At 45.1% G+C, this 19,791-nt stretch overlaps 2 protein-coding genes and 1 non-coding gene across 5 annotated transcripts; 1 reads left to right on the top strand and 2 right to left on the bottom strand.

The window, feature by feature from the left end:
- Positions 1–258: 258 nt before the first annotated feature.
- Positions 259–3,882, bottom strand: LOC113014102 (uncharacterized). 2 transcript variants are annotated; one of them, XR_013904650.1, is made up of 6 exons: positions 3,223–3,882; positions 1,671–1,725; positions 1,445–1,486; positions 913–944; positions 586–717; positions 259–450 (listed from the first exon to the last, which is right to left on the bottom strand). XR_013904650.1 is itself a non-coding variant. In XM_080296284.1 (6 exons), the coding sequence occupies exons 1-5, from the start codon at positions 3,535–3,537 to the stop codon at positions 629–631; spliced, it is 450 nt and encodes a 149-aa protein (XP_080152410.1). In that variant the 5' UTR covers positions 3,538–3,764; the 3' UTR covers positions 259–450; positions 586–628. The 2 variants fall into 2 exon arrangements, 1 of the variants encoding a protein (XP_080152410.1); XM_080296284.1 differs by having other exon boundaries at positions 586–634; positions 3,223–3,764.
- LOC113015441 (small nucleolar RNA SNORD52) lies at positions 1,340–1,406 on the bottom strand. Its single transcript, XR_003271112.1, has one exon. It is a non-coding gene; the product is annotated as a small nucleolar RNA SNORD52 (small nucleolar RNA).
- Positions 3,180–19,257, top strand: sacm1la (SAC1 like phosphatidylinositide phosphatase a). 2 transcript variants are annotated; one of them, XM_026155411.2, is made up of 20 exons: positions 3,180–3,320; positions 5,403–5,500; positions 8,611–8,685; positions 8,767–8,894; positions 9,533–9,682; positions 10,420–10,479; positions 10,560–10,593; positions 10,682–10,783; positions 11,230–11,315; positions 11,483–11,569; positions 11,657–11,725; positions 11,818–11,897; positions 12,873–12,971; positions 13,044–13,182; positions 13,393–13,462; positions 13,554–13,626; positions 13,717–13,810; positions 15,706–15,798; positions 15,875–15,932; positions 17,261–19,257. In XM_026155411.2, exons 1-20 carry the CDS (start codon positions 3,292–3,294, stop codon positions 17,395–17,397), a joined length of 1,761 nt encoding a protein of 586 aa, XP_026011196.1. In that variant the 5' UTR covers positions 3,180–3,291; the 3' UTR covers positions 17,398–19,257. The 2 variants fall into 2 exon arrangements, with proteins under 2 accessions (XP_026011196.1, XP_080152406.1); XM_080296280.1 differs by lacking the exon at positions 3,180–3,320 and adding an exon at positions 3,380–3,519.
- Positions 19,258–19,791: the final 534 nt, after the last annotated feature.

Raw genomic sequence — 19,791 nt, 5'->3', positions numbered from 1 at the left:
TCCAGTTTAGCCATGTGCAGCACTTTAATACAGCATTCAGTCACCCATCAGTAAGGTTTCACACATTTATACAAGTAAAATGTTGCACTGATGTGTAAGACAGTAAACCCAAAAGCTGCTTGGGGATTATACAGTTACAACCATCTGATCAGTGCATGAGAAGAACTTATGGCAAAACTGTCACCCACTGATATTAGCTTCCAAAGCACATTGCTCTGAGTTTACTGTGATCAACCCACTGAAGAAAATAGCCATTGGTCCTGTGTGGTCAACCTTTATTGTCCTTAAATACAGTGGTTTAAAAACAAAACAAAAACCACATTCAACATTCACACAGATGAAGACACGTTGCTTAAAGCAATGGAAGACGTGCACTGCTCCAGCTTGATGCTTCCATCAGATGACAGACGAGGCTCTTCAGTGTTGGGAGTGCCACCTCTGCAGTTACACCTGTCAAAGGACAAAAATGAGTGAGACATGTAAGGGGGTGGGGGAACTCATTGTCACAGAGTGTAGTACATCTCCAACTTACAGCACACACACTGCAGCAATGATCATTTGAATAATCCACCTACTCACACCAACCTGCTTTCTCTTCATGAAGGTCATCCAGCTGGGGCTGCTACAGTCATGCCTGACAAGATAACAGTGATGAAATCACAAGCTCTTTCTCATCCATATATTCAGGAAGCGCTCCAGTCTGAGTGTCTCAGTGCGCTGCGAGTAGACTTCAGTTAACATCAGTAGAACCGAATAACTGAATCATCATCGACCAGACTCAGGAAACAGCAGCTCCATTTCAACAAGCTTGGATCATTTGAATACACAGGCTTAGCTGCGATATCTTAGTATAATCTGCTCATGATGAAGTATGGTCACAGGTGACCCAAAATGAACACATTTCTTACTTACAGACATGGAGAGAGCAGCTGTGTGCAGACGAGCTACAAGACAAAAGAAAGCACTATTAGCACCTGACTTATACCAGTGAACACATTCAGGGAAACCATGTGTATGGATACTTTACCCATTTACTGCAAACACTTCAGACTTGTTACATGACTGTACAACTTCTCCCTGTGAGAAACTATCAGTAAGGTCCCAGATGACTGGGACACTTGTTTCAAACATCTGAAGTATTAAAATGGTAAATATGTTTTTATGTTTTACATGTGCTAAAGTTCAGAGACGGTTAACCAAGTGCATACTTGAGTATGACTACCTTTACTCAAAGCAATGAAACACAAGCTTTAAGTGTTCTTTGTTGGACAGACCTGAAGAAAGCCCAGCCATGATTTAATGTCTGTAATGTGCAGTAAATGGGCTGCTGTGGGTTTTGTGGTCAGTGCACTGTGAAAACAACTTCATGCTTCTCAGAGACTCTAGTCTATGCAATCATCATCCCACATTAAGGCACAGAACAATGTTTAGAGTCCAGGCTTACCCAGAAGAGCTATGTCCAGCAGATAAAACCATGCTGAGGTGCCTGCAGAGTACAAAGGAGAGTTTTAGAACTAGCTCTGATTGTAGCATTCACATGTTAAGAAGTAAAATGCTGTTCAGTGCACTGTGAAAGAGCTTCATTGTGTATTCAGAGACTCTAGTCTTATGAATCATCATATCAGCATACTACTTCCTCCATCACATTAGAGGATCTTTCTAACACTCACCATCAGCTCGCAGCTGCAGACTCCACACTGTTCTGCATCTGCTCTTTGCAGCTTTCTGGAAAGCAGAGGATGCAATTTCCAGTCAGTTTAGTTTTTATATGGTAAACGTTCTAGAGCCATAGTCCATCTTCAGAAAGATCTACTTCACAGCGAGGCCTTAGAGCCCTACGATATTTATTTCCAAGGCTTTAATACATTTTTAAATATACCAGCTTCACTGTGCTAGGGCAGGTAACCGCATCTCACCAGCAGAATTGCTATGTACTGCTCTAATTTGCTTGCTTTGTAAAATGGTATTACCTTACCCCAGTTAACTGCTACATATTTGCACTGATTACAATTTAGATGGAAAAAACGCGTATTTCACCTGCTGCGCACCACGTTGTGTCGATGCGGACATGAGCTGTTAGCTGGACAATTTAGCATTTTAATACTGCCCGATTATAAGGCTTTACTCCAGCATAGCCTAAAACTACGGTAAAGTATCTGATTAATAATAGAAGATTACTCATTCCTACTAATAATTTAAATTAAAATCGACACTGAAAACAGAACCTTTGATGTAATACTCACACTCTTCCCCTAACAGCTTCTCCGGAGGTAGACTCTGCAGATTCACTACCCTAACCCCACTTTATCTGCACAGAAACGAACAGGACCGCAACGAGGCCAGGCTCCTGGCCACGTGCTGGGCACCTGACCCGCGGATCGCGTGCCGCTCGTCCCTCGCGCTCTGCAGCATGACTCTGACCACAGAGCTCTCCGAATAAACCCTCCATTATCAATTCAGAGGTTAATCTGTCTAAATGCTAAAGCCTTGAACATCAGCTCCTCCTCCTTCCACAGCCAGAACCCAAAGGCTGAGCACGAGCGCGCCCAGGGCTTATATATCCGGGTCCTTCACCGCTACCGGACTTTTGGTGGCCCGAAAAATGCCCGTTTCGGCCTGAATAATGCCTGTTTGGAAGTCAGGCCCCAAAGAAAATGTGAACACTTCATAACGCTGTCAGTTTGTGCAAACAAGCTATGATACACAGATACGATATATTTAAAATACCATACACAAGAGAGCAACGAGATTAAAACAATACACCAAATCTCTCTCTCTCTCACACACACACACACACACACACACACACACACACACACACACACACACACACACACACACACACACACACACACACACACAATAAATAAACTTAAAAACGAACAAATAAATAATCACGATGGGTGGGTTAGTCCACGCTGGGTGGGTTAGTCCACGCTGGGTGCACTTAAATCTAAACCGTGAAGTAGAAACAAGTTATTCATGTAGTCCATAATGCAGACTTTTACCGAAGAAGAAAAAGACTCAGGTGTAAAAGTCCCACTAACCCTTAACCATGTGACGTGCGGCTATTGTTCACACAGCCAGTGACAGTTGCAGCGACCGAACCGGATTAAACTACAAGTACCACCCATCACCACGTCTGTCTCAGGGTGCCAGGTTCGCTGGGCTTGGCGGGAAAAACGTGCACTTCAGGCCCCGCGCCTGCTCTGTGTTTTACACCTCGTATCTGGCAACGCCTGCAGGTCCTCGCATTGCTGTCGTCACTGAGGTCGGGTAGAAGGAGCGAAGATGGCGACTTGCTACGAGAGATACAATTTGTAAGTAGTGTTCATACGGAACAGCGTAGTGTTTCTGTCTGCGGCTTTTCTGCTCACAGCTCCGGTTAAAGACACATAAGACGAGTGGCTGTCCGTGAGAGGTGAAGCAGCTGCGGGGGCTCAGCGGTGCTGGTGGGGTAGATGACACAGCGGCTGAAGTTTGCTGACAGGCTCGGCCGGCGGAGCAGGAACCAGCCAGGTTTCTCTCCACTCTCATTCATAATGAACACTTAGCCAGTGTCGCTGTGTGGAGCCGGCAGCAGCGAGTGTGGGTGAGAGCGCCGACGGGCGCCTTTGGTATTCAGGGAGGCTTCATTCACCCAACGAGCTGCTGCACAGCTGCTCCCTCCGGCTTTAGTGGCACTCCACGGCTGGCAGCTCCTCGACGCGTTTTTAGACGTGCAGGGTTTATATTTACTTGTGAATGTCACTCAGCTGTAAGTGAGCCTAACACTGATAACCGCGGACATGTGACGTTAGCCGTGCGGCAGCTGACAGCTCAGCCCCGGCACACCCTCGATCAAGCCCTTTATTTCAAGTACCCAGCCCTACCGGTCCTGCCTCTGCCTGCAGCGTGTTTTACTTACACGAGTGAAGGTGTTGGGTGTTCCTCAGCCTTTCCCAACACGGAGCAGGTAATGAGGCACAGCTCTGTAGTACGTCACACATGTTAGACAAATGGACCCTCTGAGTTTGGGCCAGTACAGTGAGCACTGGCATAATCTAACTGGGGAAATGCAAAACAAACAAAAACTTTGACAAAGCATCTTTTCAAATAAAGTAAAGACCTAACATTTCTCGGTAATTTGTACATAATTGTCCAGTTATTGACAATAATGCCAGTTTTTCATTTAACCCTGGAGTGCCTCTGTGTACAAAGAGGTGCTGGGTGCACCTTAACCTGATGCATCCCAGCACTGCGGGCCTGGAAGTGTGATTTAGACCAGTCTGCAGTCATGTGTTACTCATCGCACGACTGCTCATTCTAACACTGACAAATGAAAAAGTTGCCTCAGAACAAAACCGTCTGTTTGAAAACTCGTTTCCTGTTTGGTCCACACTGTGGTGGGGGGTCAGAGTTCACCCCCCCACAGTTAAACTCTGTCTATTTTCTGTGTTTTCCACCATGGGGGTCACGTTCACCACCTGATTATTGTGTGTGTGTCTTATTGTGCTTCTGATGGCATAGTTTTCAAGGACTACAGATCAAACATGTCCTGATTCACACTTGCCTGTTGTCCACGCTGTGGGACCTTATTCGGTCTCTTCTCTTTGTTCTTGGTTTTACACTGACTGTCAGTCACAAAGCATATCTCTGCTTATGGCAGCATTAAGTGACCCTGAAACTTTGTTAAATGTGCGTAGGTGTAGATGCTGTGTTTAAACCGTGGCCTGTTCTGTCCTCAGAACAAACCGGAGCAGCGTCCAGTCTGAACCTGTGTGCTGCTCTGGAGGCTACCTGGGGTCACAAAGCAAACATGACTGCAGATGTGCTCTTCTCTCAGATTTCCATCGTACAGAGTGTGGGTTCTGACAGTCTGCGCTTTAAATAAAAGCCTCAATTTAGAAAGTTCACTGAAACATTTCCTAATACACAGCATGAAATCAATCTTTAGTTTTGATATTTGTATTTAATACTGGTTTATCACAACATCGTGCTCCTGGCATCGTAGGTTTTGGTATCAGTTGAGCTTTTGTTTAAGAGGAAGATGGCTGGAGTTCCTCTGCCAACGTGTTTGTCATTATTTAATTAAAGACAAGGAAAGTGTCCGTCACAGAAAACGAGCAGCGGAGCTTTGTAGAGTGAAAGATGACGTCAGACAAGTTGTTTGTTCTCAGCTGACAACGGCAGAAATATTGTGTTTCCAGGGACATGTGACTAAGAAAACTAGCACTAAAGGACCAAAGGGGCCGTTTTTGACATTTCAATGATCTTTGGTTGTAGTTGAGTGATTGTTTGAAGTATAATCAGCATTAACCGTTCATGCTGTTGAATAATTGACATTGTTGACTAAACACCTCCTGGCTATATTTTCATGCGCGACTGAAAATTTCCTCTTTCCTCCCGTTTCCCTCTCCCAGGCACACGACCCCTGAGAAGTTCTTCATCGAGGCCTGCGATGAGGGTGCCGATGCTGTGCTGGCAATCGACAGGGTCTCGAACGAGATGACCCTCACAGGTAGGCTGTGTTCGAAAGTGCTGAGCATCGCTTATGATCCAAAGACGCTGTCGTTGAGACGTGCCTCAGTTTGGACGTTGTTTGCTAATCACATCTAAAGAACTTTCTGACATTCTCAGACTGTATGAGAATAACAAACTGGGTGTCCTGACACATGATATACATGTTTACAACCTGATTTACACGATTCAAGAGTGTTAGCCTGCATGCAGTAACTACATGTCACTGTTACAGGGATATAAGAGGCTTAGACGGTGAGCCTTACTGCCCTGTGTGTGCATGCATGTGTACATCAGGACTGCTGTCCAAGCTAAGCTCAGTCACACTCCTGAGCCCGTCCTCAGAGGAAGTAGACGTCTACTGCATAAGATGAACCCTTTTGACACGCTCTGTGCGATCTGTCCATCTTAGTCGTCCCCATATGGGAAGATAAAGGAAACAAGGTGATGTTAAAACTAGTAAAGACCTGTCCAACTGCATTACATGTCCTGGAAACAAGACTGTGCTGCACATTTTTGCAGATTATGTTAAATAAGCTGCTTTTGGGGTTTTTATGTTTTTGCCTTTCCAGCGTTCCAAACTCTCGTCTGATGTTTTCATTATGGATGTTTAGATATGCTTTTTAATCGTTTGCATTTTCATTTATACTATGAAGCAAGTTCAACACAGCCGGGCTTTCTTTGCTTTAGCTGGCTCAACAAAAGCCGTTATCAGTTTTCAGTAAATTAACAGTAAAATGCAACAAAGTTACAAAGCATCAGAGGTTAGCACACAGAGCAGTTCAGTAAACATTATATAACCCCGTGAGTTGAGCTCTCAGTGCGTTGTTTATTTCTGCTCTGAAACTTTAAACTGGACCCATTTAAACATCATGGGCTGGTTTCCCGTGCAGGATTCGTTCCAGTCTAACCTGCACTTTAACCCGGGACCTCACTGAATTGTCCTCCTGGGTCATGGATCAAAGTCACCTCAGGTTTGTCCTAGTTTGGAGTTCTGTATCTCCTCTCGTGAGTGAAGCCTCGAGCTAAATCAGGTCCACCTGAGGACTTAAGATAAACCTGGTCAGAGCCTGTTGGCCTGAACGTGGATCGTATCAGTGCAGAAGGAATAGTAAACGTGGATTTTCACAAAAGTGTGCACACTCCCTCTGTGTACTGTGTTGAAAAGTTCAACTAATGATTCCAGGCTTTTCCAGGACTCTGCTCTCTCAGTTTGACGGCAGGTGAAAGTGGAAATGCACAGACAAACTTTGAGTTGATTCCTGAACACTACAACCACGCTGCTGTCCACAAACATTCTCGACTCTGCTCCGGCTCGTCTAATATCTGGTTCGAGCTCAAATCGTCTTTTTCTAGACTTCAGAGTGGAGACTAGGGATGGGTATCGTTTAGGTTTTATCCGATACCGGTGCCAAATCGGTACTTTTGAAACGGTGCCGGTGCTCAAACCGGTGCTTAAAGAATGGAGAACACAAACTTTGTCCAAAAACCTCTCATGTTTAACTGTTTTCCACTTTTTCTTTGGTCATTTTAGCCTTTTTGGCCAGGGTGAAGGGAGTATCTGCCATCAAACAAGAAGACAGCCGCATGTAGCTATGATGATGTTTGCTAGTTCACCTTACATTCAATTCAATTCAATTCAATTCAATTTTATTTATATAGCGCCAAATCACAACAAAAGTCGCCTCAAGGCGCTTCATAGATACAGAGAAAAACCCAACAATCATATGACCCCCTATGAACAAGCACTTTGGCGACAGTGGGAAGGAAAAACTCCCTTTTAACAGGAAGAAACCTCCAGCAGAACCAGGCTCAGGGAGGGGCGGCCATCTGCTGCGACCGGTTGGGGTGAGAGAAGGAAGACAGGATAAAGACATGCTGTGGAAGAGAGACAGAGGTTAATAACAGATATGATTCAATGCAGAGAGGTCTGTTAATACATAGTGAGTGAGAAAGGTGACTGGAAAGGAAAAACTCAATGCATCATGGGAATCCCCCGGCAGCCTACATCTATTGCAGCATAACAAAGGGAGGATTCAGGGTCACCTGGTCCAGCCCTAACTATATGCTTTAGAAAAAAGGAAAGTTTTAAGCCTAATCTTAAAAGTAGAGATAGTGTCTGTCTCCTGAATCCAAACTGGAAGCTGGTTCCACAGAAGAGGGGCCTGAAAACTGAAGGCTCTGCCTCCCATTCTACTTTTAAATACTCTAGGAACAACAAGTAGGCCTGCAGAGCGAGAGCGGAGCGCTCTAATAGGGTGATATGGTCCTACAAGGTCATTAAGATAAGATGGGGCCTGATTACATGCATTAATGTAATAACGTGGTTAGCCTACTCAACGTAAATTACACACGAACAACATGAAGCTACTCACGCAGAGAAGAACGGCTGCTGCTGCATCATCATCCTCATCATTTCTGCTACACTGGCAGGGCTAGGGGCCAGGACTCTCCTCTTCGGGTTTCTGGGGGATGCGCGTGTGTGTGTGTGTGTGTGTGTGTGTGTGTCACACACACACGCGCACACAGACACACGCGCGCACACAGACACACACACACGCGCACACAGACACACAGACACACACGCGCACACAGACACACACACACACGCGCACACAGACACACACACACACGCGCACACAGACACACACACACACGCGCACACACACACGCACACACAGACACACACACACGCGCACACAGACACACACACACGCGCACACAGACACACACACACGCGCACACAGACACACACACACGCGCACACAGACACACACACACGCGCACACAGACACACACACACTGCTTCTAAAGGTTGAGGTCAACTTTGTAGAACCCCTCTGGACTTGTATGTTGTGGTGACTCGAGTACAGCATCCAGCACAGGTGTACTCTGTGTGAATTTAAAGGCCTCTGATGCTTCACGAATGGCCGTCACTTCTTTGTGATGAAGAGGTTTTCTCTTCAGACAAAAGCAGCTGGCCCTTCTGTGTACTCGTCCACAAATACGAACAATATGTTGCAGTGAGCTGAAGCCTTGTGTGCAGGCCCATGTCAGACACTGAGACGGAGGATTCAGAGGAATAAAATCAAACCTTTGTTCCTGTCACAGGTAAAAAGGACGTTCCTCCCTCTGCAGTTACCAGGCCTATCTGTGGCATCATGGGAACTATCCGCCTGGTAGCAGGTATGTAGCACACACGCGCATCACTGCTGTCCGAGCTGCTCTTTGAAGCTGTGCAGTAAAACGCTTCTGCTTCCACCGCAGGGATGTACCTCGTTGTCATCACCAGGAAGAGAAATGTCGGCAGCCTTCTGGGCCACGCTGTGTGGAAGGCTGCGGACTTTGACGTGATCTCTTATAAGAAGACGGTGCTGCATCTGTCTGAGATACAGGTCGGTAAGAATGGATCACTGATCCCGAAGGAAATTCAAACGTGCTGTGGCAAGAAAACATTTATGGAAAAAAGAGAAAAGCTCATTAAAAAGCATACGCTGTACGCTCGTGTGCAGCAAACATTTAGCATGTTCTGTGTTTCTTTTGTTGTGTTTTTCTTCGGTGCGTGCTCACTCGCTCTGTGTGAGATTAATCCACACACACGGCTGGTAGCGCAGCCCGTGCTGCTGTCGCCGTAGTCTGCTCATTTTAATAGGACACCGTGTTCTGAAACGACACCAATAAACTTTGTTAGTCAGTGTAGGAATAGCAATAGGGACAGACGGTGGTAAGCCAGTAACACTCTTTGTTTCCGTAAGTAGTTTTGCTCTGACATCAGCCCAGCTGTGATGCAGCGATTCAGAAAAGCTAAACTGGAGGCGCCCCGAACGCCGTCAGGCTAAAGCAGAGCCTGATTCGATGACCCGACCTGTAAGAGACAGATGTGCGTGCTGTTTTTAAAACAGAGCTGAAATGTCCGTACCTGACAGACTGTCGCGTTTGGCTGGTGAATCGCCTAACAATGTAGAATTTGTGACATGCAGCAAAGTGACCTGTCATGAGCTTTCCTGCCATCTAAACGTCTTTCCTTTCCTAGTCTCAGGAGAATAAGACCTTCCTCTCTATGCTGAACAATGTGCTGACCACGGACGGCTTCTACTTCTGCACCGACTTCGACCTGACGCACACGCTGCAGCGGCTCGCCAACACCAGCCCTGACTTCCAGGAGATGAGTCTGCTTGAGAGGGTGAAACATGTGGTCTTAATAGCTGTTAGCAGCCGATGCACTCAGTGTAACACAGACAGGTGACTTTGAACTGGTCTAGTGGACAATATGAAGGCTCTGGTATGGTTAATAAGAGAGGTAAGTGCAGCTTACCAGAGACGCAGCTCTGCAGACGTGGCGTTTGCTCTGAGCGAGCAGGTGAGGTGGAGATAAAATGAGCGTGACAGTGTGTGAGTGAACATGCAAGGAGCAGTGGTAGTGAAGGCAGGTGAGTTTAAATACCTGTGACACTATCCACTGTAACAGGTGGTGCACAAGAGAGGTGAAGAACAGGGTGCAGGCAGGGTGGAGCGGCTGAAGTCTGGTGTCGGGGTGGTGTGTGAAAGGGAAGGTTTACAACCTGCTGTGATGGCGGATATATGGGACGAAGGAGGATGAAGATGCAGCTGCCAGGCAGGAGGAACAGAGGAAGACCTCAGAGGAGGTTCGTGGATGCAGTGAAGGGTGGAGTGACAGGAGCGTGCTGGGATGGGAGGAGCTAAAGGGAGCAGCTGAAAGAATACTTCTCAAAATAAAATCTTTTGTGTTTTGCTGTATTTATTGCTCGAGGTTTTTATTTATCGGTCAAGTGTTCACAGTAGCATTTTAGTTATTTTTAAATCGCACATCCTTAATTTGACATTTGTGTCCAACTTAAATGCAACATTAGTGTAAAGTCTTCCTCAGTGTCATGTGTTGATGCTTGTGGTTATTTTCAGGCTGATCAGAGGTTTGTGTGGAACGGGAACCTGCTGAGGGAGCTGGCTGGGCAGCCCGAGGTGACCTGAGCCTCACTTACACTGATGCATGTGTTTGTACTTGTTGTGCTTAATTACTGACCTTCACTGTCTCTCCATAGCTTCACAAGTTTGCCCTTCCCGTCATCCATGGATGTATCCTTTGCACTGAATGTGAAAGTTTTTTTTTCTTTCTTCATAAAATCGTAAGCGAAGCCTTTTTTCTTTGACCGACCCGGTTCAGTCATCGTCATGAAACCGTGCCGTATAAACGGGAAGATCTTTGAGTGGATCCTCATATCGAGGAGAAGCTGCTTCCGGGCTGGCGTCAGATACTACGTGAGAGGTAAAAGCCTCGGAGCTGAGACTTTTCTTAAAGAGCAGCTGTTCTGCTAATTTTCACACCCATCATTTTATTCGCTGGGTGACCTAGAGGGGCTTTGCATAACCAGTTCAAACTAATCCTTCTTTGTCACGTACTGAGCACTGGCGCATCATCCTCTGTCTAATGTTAGCTGCTTGGCTGTTCCTTATAAACTGTCAGTATGAAGAATGGAACCTTTGTCCAGCCTAAACCCTGGGCTTGAGCTCATAGGGATTACTTGCACATACCTCCTGACCTCATTGTTTCAAACTAATGTGACCAGTGTAACAGTCTGTACTGAGCGGCGGACAGTAATGAAGGGCACCCTGTGTGCCCTGCTGTGTGGCAGTATCACCATGCTGCACCGTGCAGCAGCAGACGGTGCTCCTGAGTGTGGCTGCTGACCGACGGTGTGTGTGTGTCCACAGGCATCGACTCTGAAGGCCATGCTGCCAACTTTGTGGAGAGTGAGCAGATCGTTTTGTATGAGGGAGCAAAGGCTTCATTTGTGCAGGTAAGTTTCAGGGTTCATCATATCAGCGATGTTTTTACTGTTTGCATCGAGGATCATTTATTAGATGTGTTAGCCCTGCGTCCCGCCCCCTGCGACCCTGCTGAGGACCAGCTGATGAGAACGGATGGTATTTCACAGCGTTTTTTCTTTTTCTTTGAAACAACCAGACACGAGGCTCGATGCCCTTTTACTGGAGTCAGAGACCCAACCTCAGATACAAACCCAAACCTATAATCAGCAAAACCACAAATCATGTAAGCTGATCTTTCTGCACATCCACGTGTTCGTTTCAATCACGTGAAATGGAAATCTTATGCTAACGTAATGGAAATGTTGTACAGATGGACGGCTTCCAGAGGCATTTCGACTCTCAGCTCCTCATCTATGGGAAGCAAACGATTCTGAACCTGGTGAGCCGTCCTCCTTTCCTTAGTCTCTTACTGGTAAACAGAAGCACTCAGGAGACCAGTCTGACCAGTCTGTTCGTCTTCTTCCTGCTCAGGTGAATCAGAAGGGCTCAGAGAAGCCACTGGAGCAGGCCTTTGATAGGATGGTGTCTGGCATGAATAATGATATGCTCAAGTAAGTGTCACCGTGTTTTTACTGGTCACTGAGTCGCCGTTAGCTTAATCAACCAGGTTCAGCAGTTTGACCTTCCTCATCAAAAGTGTTTGATAAACTATTGTTTTATTGATTAACGACACTGGTGCTGCATCAGTTTTAGTTGTTCTACAAACCTTTTCAGTAGAGGTGGGAATCACCATACATCCCACGATACGATATTATCACAATACTTAACGCACGATACGATATTATCACAATACTTAACGCACGATACGATATTATCACAATACTTAACGCACGATACGGCATTATTGCAATTTTTAAAAAATATTTTGCGATATTCAGATTCTGTACATAAAGTTAAACTTTATCAATATTCATTTTATCTAATAACAAAGTCTCACACTCAGTCATTCTCTCATTTCAGTCAGTTTTATTGTTGACAAACTGAACGGTTTGTATTACAGTCTAGTCCAACTTAACTGAATGCAACCATCTGGTACAATTACAGCTATTCTGAACTATGCAATATGAAAACTATGCAGCCCCTTCAGCAACTGAAGAATTTGAAAGTAAATTAAAACAAAATATAATTTTACATTAAATAAAAAAGTTTTAAACTTAATTAAAATAAAACATAAATTAAAATAAGTAAACTGTCATGTTTATTGCTGCCAAAAACAAGTTAAACACATTTGGACAGTGAAGGAATGTCAGGATTCTTGCTCAGAAAAAGGATCAACATGCTCTGAAGTCAGAGCACAAAAACCTTTTTTGTAACAAAATATCGATTTCTGCTGTCCCTGTATCGATACATTATTAGCAAACAAAATATCACGATACTACACAGTATCATTTTTTTTCCCCACCCCTACTTTTCAGTCGGTGTGCTGTGACAAGCTTTCAAAGATTTAGTCTTCGTTTTGTTTTGTAGCAGTCTGCCCTCCAGTTGTCTCCTTTATAATCTACAGTGTGACCCACTCCTGTCCACAGATACATAGCCTTCGACTTCCACAAAGAGTGCAGCCACATGAGGTGGGACCGTCTCCAGATCCTGGTGGATGCTGTTGCTGACAAGCAAGAGGAATACGGGTAACAAAATGAGCAGCTGCTCTTTGCTAATGTCGAGCAGTTCGCTGTGATGACGTGCGTGTGCGTGTGTAGGTACTTCATGGTGAACTCGGAGGGAAAGACGGTGGCCCAGCAGAAAGGCGTATTCCGCAGTAACTGCATGGACTGCCTGGACAGGACCAACGTCATCCAGAGCCTGCTGGCTCGCCGCTCGCTGCAGTCTCAGCTCCAGGTATTTAAGGTCACAGCTGCCAGTCGTACTGTGTGGTGTAATGCTGCAGTGCAGGACTGTGCTACACTCGCACGTCTGCCCCGTTGGTTTGTAATGGTTTTAGCGTAGAGAGCAGACTGTATGTACATGAAATAAGCTGGTGGACTTGGCCAGTTTGGGAAGGTGCAGTTTCAGAAGAGTCGCACAGGTGTTGTTGCTGTGTCTCCACAGAGGATGGGGGTTCTGAATGTGGGGCAGCGCATTGAAGAGCAGGCCGAGTTTGAAAAGATCTACAAGAACGGTAGGATACTCTGTTAGCACAGCTGCATGTGCAGTGTGATTGGTAGAAACTGTAGCCTCATGTTGTTTTTGTGTGTGTGCTCTCTAACCAGCATGGGCTGACAATGCCAATGCATGCGCTGTACAGTACGCAGGAACTGGAGCCTTAAAAACAGACTTCACAAGGTACCGTAGCATCCACACTGACTAGCATGTACTCAGCCTTGGTTCTGCTGCTCTGATGACTGCTGTTTAACCAGAGTTCATCTCTTTCAGGACAGGGAAGCGGACCAGGTGGGGGCTGCTGATGGACGGCTGGAACTCGATGATCCGTTATTACAAAAACAACTTCTCTGATGGATTCAGACAGGTGTGAAAGCTATTACACACTTTGTCACTTAAGAAACAAGTTTAGTGTCAGAACAACAGATCATTGGAGTCTTGATTCTGAAAAAGTTTGGACTCTGTGTAGAATATTAACGGTCTAAGGCATCATCTGAGACATCGCTAACTCTGAACTTAGAGATGGCACGATACCACTTTTTTATGTCCGACACCAATATCATAAATTTGGATATCGGCCGATACCGATATGAATCCGATATAGTGTTGTTGTTTTTTTTAAATCAATAAAACTGTTTTTTAATATCTTGCTGCATTTTGTAGAAGTTCATACTCAAGTTTAACTAAACAACAACACTAAAGCTATTCTGTTATACCTGTATGTAAAAAAACACATACAAATATTTCATAGTTCAGCAAAACTGATCAATCTAATAAACGTAAACCTGCTCCATCCTCCCTACTCTGGTATTTTAAAGAGTACTTACCAGAAATATTAAACAACCTAACTAACAGGGCTGCAAACTCCCAGCAAAAAAATAAAATAGGGAACCACCCCCCGCCCTCCACCTCATGATGCTTAATCGACATAATCAACTTTAATTTGATGCAGTGTGAAAAAATGCACAGAAATCAATTATTTTTCAAGAATAATTAAACAGATTCAACATCTTTCTTCAACAGAACTGCAGACTGCACAGATGGTTCCCAAAGGAAAAAGTACTATAGCTTACTAGGGTATATTAGACTTAACAGTTACTATATACAGTAATGGACTTCTATATATTTTACATCAGATTAAAACTTTGGGTGTAAGATTCAGATAATTATTGATTAAAAGCTCCACATTGTAAATGAGAATAAGAAAGAAAAGTATGTCTTTGTGCCCCCTTTTCCCTGTTCATGCCCTATCGGCCCCCCTGGCTAAACTTTGCTAGATCCGCCCCTGCACAGTTACCAGCCGTCAGCTGTAGAAAGAGATCCTGGTGTAGAAAGTAATAATAAATAAATTCTAACAACAGTCAAGCTTAAACGTGCTGCTGTTGTTCAGCCGCTGGTTTCCTCTTTCTGGTGCAAAAACAAAGAAGAGAGACGATCAGCTGATCATTGATCAGTTTCATGACTGAAGTAGCAGCAGGAGAGAGAGAGAGGCAGTCGCTCCATAGGTTGTTAAGCTTAACGCTGGAATGCTTTACAAACATTCAGAGATGAACTTACACACTTGCTTTACTTCTCTCTGGGATCACTTCCTCAGAGATGAAATGCCGGTTTGGTAGCGAGGCTACAAACACACAGCCGCTCTATCACGTGACCACACTGCTGCGACGCTCATACGGTTATGAGCAGAGTTACGCCGTGTAGTTTTGTGAGGTGCTTTTTTGATATTTAATGGATCTGATTACATCTTTTATTTCTCTCCGATATCCGATCCAGTCATTTACGTCAGTATCAGACCGATACGTAATATCGGATCGGTCCATCTCTACTCTGAAGCCGAAGTTCAGAGGAGACGAGCAGAACGTTCTCTATGGAAACACATAAATGACTGTTGCCTCACAGCAGGATGGTCCTGAGTTCAGTTCCTCCAGCAGGTCTTTCTGTGTGGAGCATGTTCTCTCCAGCTTCCTCCCACAGTCCACAGACATGCAGTTAGTGGGGACAGGTTAACTGGTAACTCTAAGTTGCCCATAGGTCTGAATGGTTATCTGTTAGCCCTGTGACAGACTGGTAACGGCGCCCATGAGACTGCTGAGATAGCCCCACCCCCTGTGGATGGAGGGTGGCACTGGTTAACGACAGACTTGCCTTCTTAAATACAACCGGGTCCACATTCACCGGCTCTGCTTTGGCTTATTTGTTGCAGAAATGAGCTGCGATGCAGCCACGTTCAGATTTATGCATGTGCGTTGTTGCTGGTTTCAGGACTCCATCGACCTGTTCCTGGGTAACTTTGCCGTCGATGAGTCGGACGGACCCACTCCGCTTCGTGTGCAAAAGGACTGGAAGTTCCTCACAGTCAGTATATCAGCACCGTGTCCTGTCGTCACCAGCAGCAGGACGTTGTGACTAACTCGTGTTTTTATTTTTGCAGCTGCCCATCATTATGCTGGTGGCATTTTCCATGTGCATTGTCTGTCTTCTCATGGCTGGTATGTACAACTGCTGATCCTTAATCCTGTTTAGTTTGGTACAGACGAGCACTGTCCAGTTCTAAAGCACTTGTTTTATTCAGTATGAAGTGAGTGACTGAGCTCATTGAGCACTTGGTGTAATTCCCAGGCTATAGAGATGAATCCAGGGTTTAACTATAGATGGTATAAATGATGGACGTAGTTTTCAGCTCATCATGCAGCTTGACCCAAACTTGCATTATTTTAATGGCTATCAAGGGGTGATGTGTGTGCTCTGGTAAATGCATGGGCGTTTTGAAGCACTCGCAGCACTTTAACAACAAGCCCTTCACTTCTAACCTGACACTGAGGCACCCCCATGGATGCCCAAGCATACTTTGACATGCAGGCAAAAGCTGCTGGAGATTGAGCTGCTCATACTCTGATTGGTCGTCCACATCCTGAGCCACAGCTGGCCCGTGGTTGCAAAAAGACTTCTTTTGGAAAACAGCACCCTGACAAACAGAAAGTCCAATGATCTAAGGACACCATCATCATGCTGGTGTCAGCCTCAGTCACAGCTGCTTGCAACAATGTAAACACTCACCATCAAAATGATACTCCGCTGACGTCACACTAGCTACATCCATCTTTTTACTGCCTGTGGATTTATCAGAGATACTGAGCTTAAATAGGTCAGTATTAAAGGACCAACGTGTCTCGATACAACTGGAAAGAAGCACAACCAGTCAGCACTGAAACATGCATGTTGATGGTGCAACATCCAGTTCTTATCAAATAGTTTTATGCATCAGAGACAGCCGTCGTGCTTGTTTAGGAAAGTGTTTGTCAGCCCTCCACTGTGTAATATGAGTATCAAACAGGCCTCGTGTGAACATCTTCAGGATTTTGGTAACTTTATCTCAGATCTTTTTAAGTTCAACCAGAACAGCTTCACAAGCTTTGTTGCTGTTGTTTAGTAAAAGTAGTCACCAAACTACACGTTGAAGCAACAGTTACAGTCTTCATGTAAAATATGGTCCAGACTTCTGCAGCTTCAGGTTCCATTTCTGTCTGGATAAAGTCTCTCGCTGCCTCCTTTCTTTTTCTAGATTGCACTAATTGCATCGTACTTTTAAAGGCGAGCTTAAAGAATATTCCTGATATTTGTTAATAATTAATATAATCTTATTCTTTGCTTTGAATTTGTTCTGCAAAACATTTCAGGGTGAGAATCCAACCGCACACTTGGCCGAAGGGATCAAAGCTGTGTCGTGAAAGCAGCTCGTTAGAAGCTGCTTGGTTTACAGAGTAACAGCCTAAAAGTGTTCCTGATGATGATGAGATGTCTGCTGTCTGCCTTCCAGGTGATACATGGACAGAGACCCTGGCTTATGTGATGTTCTGGGGTGCTGCAAGTGCAATTACAGCCACTATCATCCTGTTTAATGGCCAAGACTTTGTGGACGCCCCCAAGTTGGTTCACAAGGAGAAGATGGACTAAGTGTGCGCTTGTGTGTGTGTGTGAGGATGAGCTGGGTCCGGCGGGCTCGTATACCTCATCATCTTCACCTTCGGCAGGTCTGGAGTCCAGGCTGACCTGCCGCCTCCGTGTTGCCCTCTGGACTTTCTCATACAAAACAGTGTCTGTCTTCTGTCTGCAGCACATGTGACCACCTTCAGTTGTACTGCACACACGTGCTTTTCATCTAATTTCGTTTCCCTTGGTCCCCAGGCTTTAGTTTGCCGTTGGTTTAGCTAGCTGGGTTTCGTTGGTGTTGGTTGTTTCCATGACTACACTACCACTGTGTTTCCCTTTGTTTGGGCTTGTTTGTGCTTTCTTTCCCCGTACGTTAGCTTCAGCAGTCGTGGCGATGAAACATGCAGATATTAAAACCTATGTTGTATTGCAATGAAAAGTATGCACTCTGGAAGTTTTGAATGTAATGAGCCTTACTTGTGTATTAATTATATAACTATGTGGCCAATCTGTCTTCCTATGAAGCGACCTTAGAAAAGCGCCGGTGACCTTGTTCTTTGTAGAAGCACAAACTGTGGCCGCACACACCTGTGACAGAGCCGTCAGTGGTAAACGTTTGGCTTCAGGGTTACAGGCTTGATTTGCTCCATTTCAGCTTTATACAGGGTCAAGAATGAGACCATCTGAGCCACCTGCAGGTGACCACAGCGCACTACAGCGTACTGCTTTATGTGTGATGGCACGATATCATCATTGGGTTTGGGCCTCCATGGCTGAGGCTTGCCTTGGTGATCAAACGTGCCCTCGGTCTTTGTGCATGTTTCGTTAGCTTAAATGAATGCCAGGAACCAAAGTTTCTGGCAAAAGTTCGACAGTATCCAGGCGGTCATGTTGTCCTCTTCACCTGCAGTGGTTTCAGGTTGACCTGCAGCAGCATGTCTGCATCGCTGTTGCAGGTTTTCAGAGCTGGTGCTGGATGTAGCGGAAAAATGATAACCTTTTCCCAAATACTGTCAGGTGTGACAGAGTAAGGTTCTTACTGTAGTTTGAGAATACCAAATGATTTAGTTGCTAAAACATTCTGTGGATTTATTCTTAAGGTGCAGCTTTCTTGGTCATTAACCCAGGACACCATCTTAAACCAGTCGTTACCTTGGTTATGGTCCTCGTTCGTTCGAGATGAGGCACAGGGTCACACCTCATCACGTGTCCACGACCCGAGATCACTCGTTCCCGTGGAGCTGCCAGTGAGCTCAAATGTTCGGTCTAGCTACTTCTTCACCAGCTTATACAGTATGCAATCAGCTGTGAACTCTGGACACATCCTTGTGTATTTTGAACAGGACATTTGTATTCGAGTAGACTGAGCGATGGTTTGATCTGGACGCTGCAGCTCTCGGTCTTTCCTGCACCTGCAGCGATCTGACGGGTCCGTACTGTCTTCTGTCCAACAGTGGACTCAGTGACAGGGGCTCAATATGTGGTTCGTGTGTTTTCACGGCTCGGCAGCGAGTCACGCTCGTTTTCTTTATTTCATGTTGTGGTTTTAGAGAAATGCGACAAACACATTTCAGAAACATTTGTCATGTTAGGACATAATAACAAGATTCTCTCTTTTCTGATCTTTAATACTCTGTAAGCTCTCTGAGTAGTACGCACATCGTCTCTCCACACAGACGATGATCTCTGTGAAGTACAGCTGACTTTGGTGTTTTTATGTCTGACTGTTGCTGATAATCGTCACATATTAGGAACACTGGGAGTGTACGACTAAACAACACGTCCTGTCTCTGTTTTGTGGTGGAAAATGATCTCGTGCTTCTTCAGCACTCTCCTTCCAGGACCAGACTTTGTTAATAAACTGAACACGCAGATGTTACAGCACCTTTGAGCTTCTGGAGTTTCATTTATCGTTTCTTTTCTTTGTGAAATAGAAAGGAAAGCAGGGACGGACACATGGGAGGCTTTGTACGGGACATTAACGTCAGATCAGGTGAAAGTACTTCTTACTAAGGGTTTTAGGAACAGACTCGCTCAGTGTCCGTTTAAAAAAAAAAAACAACCTTTATGGTTCATTTACAGGCTCCGTTTACGTTTGTTGGGGCTTCATCGTTTAAAAATGGAGCACACAAATGATTGAAGATGAAAGCAGCAGCCTGTAAAAAGGTTCTACGTTTGTAAGCAGCAGCAACAGAAATGTAGTTCACGGGGCTTGAAGGCCGATGCCTCTGTGGGAACGCTGTGTTGGAGCAGAATTACATCTAGTGTGGAGGTACTGTGACTTTTCTTGGATCTCTTTATAAACAATATCAGGCCAGTTTCACACAATCTGATAAAAATAAAAGTCAAAAAATAGGTTAGAATACAGATGTGCCAGTGATGGAGGAACGTCATCTCTATAATACTTATTAAAAATAA

This window comes from Astatotilapia calliptera, chromosome 22, assembly GCF_964374335.1.
Source record: "Astatotilapia calliptera chromosome 22, fAstCal68.1, whole genome shotgun sequence".
Taxonomy (NCBI): Eukaryota; Metazoa; Chordata; class Actinopteri; order Cichliformes; family Cichlidae; genus Astatotilapia; species Astatotilapia calliptera.
Note: the sequence above shows the minus strand (reverse complement) of the source record. Positions and strands in the feature narration are given on the sequence as shown.

What these genes read in the sequence shown, in the direction of transcription:
- LOC113014102 (XM_080296284.1), bottom strand. Translation starts at nt 3,537, where the DNA reads ATGAGAGTGGAGAGAAACCTGGCTGGTTCCTGCTCCGCCGGCCGAGCC. An exon ending in CAGGCGTTGCCAGATACGAG is followed by an intron (nt 1,726 to 3,222) that starts GTGTAAAACACA and finishes TCTGCTTTCCAG; the next exon opens with AAAGCTGCAAAGAGCAGATG. An exon ending in GCTGGACATAGCTCTTCTGG is followed by an intron (nt 945 to 1,444) that starts GTAAGCCTGGAC and finishes TTTGTCTTGTAG; the next exon opens with CTCGTCTGCACACAGCTGCT.
- sacm1la (XM_026155411.2), top strand. Translation starts at nt 3,292, where the DNA reads ATGGCGACTTGCTACGAGAGATACAATTT. An exon ending in CGTCAGATACTACGTGAGAG is followed by an intron (nt 10,784 to 11,229) that starts GTAAAAGCCTCG and finishes GTGTGTCCACAG; the next exon opens with GCATCGACTCTGAAGGCCAT. An exon ending in ATGAATAATGATATGCTCAA is followed by an intron (nt 11,898 to 12,872) that starts GTAAGTGTCACC and finishes TCCTGTCCACAG; the next exon opens with ATACATAGCCTTCGACTTCC.